The sequence below is a fragment of the Eufriesea mexicana genome, unplaced genomic scaffold (assembly GCF_001483705.2).
Source record: "Eufriesea mexicana isolate 0111107269 unplaced genomic scaffold, ASM148370v2 scaffold1178, whole genome shotgun sequence".
NCBI classification, from domain to species: Eukaryota; Metazoa; Arthropoda; class Insecta; order Hymenoptera; family Apidae; genus Eufriesea; species Eufriesea mexicana.
Window position 1 is genome coordinate 845,414 of NW_016909311.1, and position 4,191 is coordinate 849,604.

The following is a 4,191-nucleotide window of genomic DNA, read 5'->3' on the forward strand; positions in this document are numbered from 1 at the left end:
TATTTAATATTTATACTATATATCTTATAATACGTATCAAATATTATTAAGGAATTGAGTTTTTTCCGTAATACTTTCATAAATTTTTTTCTTGAATTTATGTTATTGTTGGCAACTTATTTTTATTTTAATTCCAAGTTTATTTCATTATCAATTAGAATAACTCATATAATATTCTAAAATAAATTTAAGTTAACTTATAGTAAATTAAATTTTCGTTAACTTGTAATATAATTATTTTTGATATTTCATATTATTATTATATTATAAAATTAAAAGAAATAAGTCTCTTCTCGAGCAGTTTCAAATATTTTAGCTCATAATCGACTACACTTATATAAATTTTGTTTTCGTCAATGCAAAATTAATTAAATGTTTGACCCAAGAGTTACATAATAGCAAAATGATTTTTCGATAGATTCACATTAAATAAAACTACTATTTCGGTTTCTAAAATCTCTTAACGTATTTGCTTATTTATAATTCTTCAAGTCTTTTCGAAACAGAGCACTTTTGACTTTTTTTATTTTATTTTACTTTTGTCATAATCAATTTAGTCGCGGTATAATAGGTAGGTACAGATCATAATCATTTATTACTGTTTTGAAACATATGTTTGTATTTCCTATTTGTACTGGAACTATATACTACTATAATTTTAAAATTTCGCGTTATTTAACAAAGTTATTAAAGTAAACGTATATTTGATAAATATATTATGTCAAATATCCGTCTTCCAAGATGTATTCTTCCCGTTAATATTAATATGTGACCCAAATTATAAGTACCAATTTAAATGTGTTATAAATTTCATTGTGAAATTTAAGAAGTAGAATAAAGCAATAGATAAAGAATTATTTTTCCGAAACATAGAAAAAGAAAATGGAAACTACAGAATGCTACAATTATGGTAAAAAATTTTGTAAAATTTTATGAAAATATATTCTATAATTGCACAAATTAACTTAATGTTATCTGAACATGCATGCATATTAACTCTTTGCACTCGAGAGGTGAGTTTCAGTCACCATTTCATAAAATTTGGAAGATCGGTATTAATTAATATATCAAATTTAATGTAATGTAACAGTGTGTGAGGTATCGAAATTAAATAATTCTACAATTCTGTTATTATATAATTCTTTATTTACTGCTGAAAAAAGTATCGTCAGTTTTTTAGTAGAGAATCTTTGAATTTCTACTCTTCTTTAGTCAAAAAATCATCGAGTGCAAAGGATTAATAATAGCATACATATTGTATATTAATAATATATTACAAATAGTGGTTTCCAATATTTTAAAAATTGCAAACTTTTTTCTTTAATAGTAATTTAAAAGAATTCTTAATAATCGCGTCTTTGTCGAAGAAATATATTATAATTATCGATTAATTTGGAAGACTTAGGATTAGAATATGTAAGTGACTTGTAAGTGTCAGTGTAGAAGAATCGAGGGGCAAAGGGAGAAATCTCGATAAAACATCTTCACGGCAGAACATATGTCCTTCTCTTTTTTTAGTTTTAATTTTTCTGAGATCGTGGTATGGACGAGAAATGAGCCGAGAGTGCGTATCATCGTTGTCAGTGTCATGTTCACCGATCAGTCAGATATAATTGGTTTAATATAACCAACCAGTGACTATCATTCTTTTAGGGTTTCTCGAAATAATTATATATCTCGTTATAATACTTTACAAGACCTTTTCTGATCTTTACATTTGTTGAATTTTGCTAAATTTATTTAACGATGTTTAAATTTCTTGTTCGAACCAAGAAATTTATTACAAATACTTTTATTTATTTATTTAATAATTATGTTCATTTATTCGTTGTATTTATTTATTTATTCAATAGTTATCTTCATTTATCTTACATTCTTTATTTATTTAATAATTATTTTCATTTATTCATTGTATTTAATTATCTATTCAATAGTTATCTTCATTTATTCGTATTATTTATTTATTTATTTAATAGATAAATAAATTGGCATTTGTCTTAACAAAGTACTAAAGAAAGAATTAAAATTGGAGGTAAACATAATAAAAAGTAATTAATAATTGATAAAACGAGTGTTACATACATAGTGTAACAACTTATTTATTCATTTTAGTTTTGAAGTTAATTAGTAATAAAGTAAAAATTCTATGTTACAAAAATGTTCGTTAGTCGTATAAATAATTCTATTAATAATATAAACAAAAGAAGTTTATTTTTCTTATTATAATTTTCTATGTGAATTATTAATTTCTTATTCTTTCAAATTTCTATTGTTTTATTATAATTTGTAATGCTAATTAGCTTAATGTACATTAATAATCTAAATTTGCAAAAATCAGGGAGGTGGACAATTAGACAAGTGTTTATTAAAAATATCCGTTTTGTAATATTTCAAAAATGTTTGTAATTAATCATTGTTATTTATTTTTCATATCGTTCTGTTACAGGAATTCACAAACTTTGGTGTCAAATATGAGAAAATCATGATTCCTGGACGGGAAGTCCCTTCCACGGAGTCGGTGATCAGGTAAGTACAACAAAACTAATTCCTCCTTAATAAATATATTAGAAATCAAATTTTCTATACGAAAAATAACGTTTCTTGCTGCTAAAGGATATAACGATATATGAAAAGTGACATTTTCAAACTGTTTTTAATATCGTAAAAATTTAAAAATATTTTGTCGATCATGATCTTATTTTAAAAAATAATTCTCTTAAACATCTGTTTCTTTACACGTATTAAAGTAACGAATATTCCATAATTCTTTGTGAAATTTTACCCTTATTTTTAAAAAATTTTAAAAAGTTTACTTATTATCTTACATAAAATTTCATATCAAGATATAGAGTAATGACACTATTATAAATTATATTAAAAATATTATAATGTAATATTTATTATAATATTATATTACAATAAAAATTCACTTGATTCGAGTATCTTATATGTAAACATATTTCAAAGTATTGTATTTAATAATCAAATTTACTCGGTGCTAGTGGCACTCTCAGCGCAAGTCTGTTTATCAAAATTACCAATCGTAGGTGTCGAAACGATCGAGATAGGTTTACAAAGCTCTAAATGCTCGAGCCAGTAGCGCCATAACGTTCGAATATCATGATACGCGCTCGACTATTTTTTCTTAGTTCCTCGTCCGCCGCGAGGGCGCTAGTGACGCGAGCCTTGCGTAATATACGTATATACACGAGTATGAGACTCGTGTACGGGTTGCTTTAACCAGCTATCCGCTTTAATACCACTCGCATTTCACATTTACTGCGCTTCTGTTCCGAGCCTCAGGGTAATCGTCGATCGATCAACACTTGATTCGCATCATGCAGATGATGTCCAGCCAATCGCTTTACTACCGAATGACCATATATCATCGAGATCAGGAAGAATGTCGACTTTTTTTCTCTTTCTCCTGTTACTGCGCGTGATTCTGTTATGCGTGCAAGAAAAAATGCGCGAAAATTATGGTTGTTGTTCGGTCAGTATTTTTGCTTCGCTAATTTAGGTTATAAAAAGCTCACTATATAGCGAGTCGTATTACAGTGTCCAGGGAGCCTTAACTCGTCGGGCATGAAGTAATGAATTTCGTCGATGCTGGAGTAAATTGCGATGCTTAATTTATCCGTGATATTCTTTTTTCCGTCGTATTCCATATTCATTAAATGTCACTTGAATTCTATGAAACTTGGAAATCGCTGATCTAAATTGAAATAAATAAATTAATATGATTTAAATGTAATTTTAATTTTTATTTACTAGATACTACTATTGAAATGATTTTATTGTTTCCCTTGTGAAGAAATTATACTTTGACGAGAGTCATTATTATTATATACTCGTGAGGAATTTTTAAAAATTTGTCTGAATTTTTTTGATTAATTTAATAGTCGTGAAAATTATTCGCGTATTTATATTTTCACCAAATTACTCTTTTTGAACCTCATCAAAATCATGGATGATATTTATATTCCTGTCTTTTGTTCATATTATCATAATTTTAAAGATTTTGGAATTATTATTTTTAAAATATAACGTTAAATTTTATGTTTCGTAGATATTAAATTTTATTTTATTTATTTTATAACATTACGTATTAAGTTTTATTAATTATACACATTGTTTCAAATATATATTGTAAAAAGCTTTTGGTAGTTTTCTTACAGTTTTAAGAATTGT

At 25.9% G+C, this 4,191-nt stretch overlaps 1 protein-coding gene across 1 annotated transcript in view; it reads left to right on the top strand.

Annotated features, from left to right (window-relative positions):
* Positions 1-3,787, top strand: part of LOC108547751 (probable tyrosine-protein phosphatase F54C8.4) — a 75,260-nt gene extending 71,473 nt beyond the window's left edge. The window contains exons 5-6 of the mRNA XM_017900403.1: positions 2,447-2,526; positions 3,775-3,787. Of these exons, the coding sequence (XP_017755892.1) occupies positions 2,447-2,526; positions 3,775-3,787 (93 nt within the window). The remainder of the gene's footprint in view (positions 1-2,446; positions 2,527-3,774) is intronic.
* The last annotated feature ends 404 nt before the right edge of the window (positions 3,788-4,191 follow it).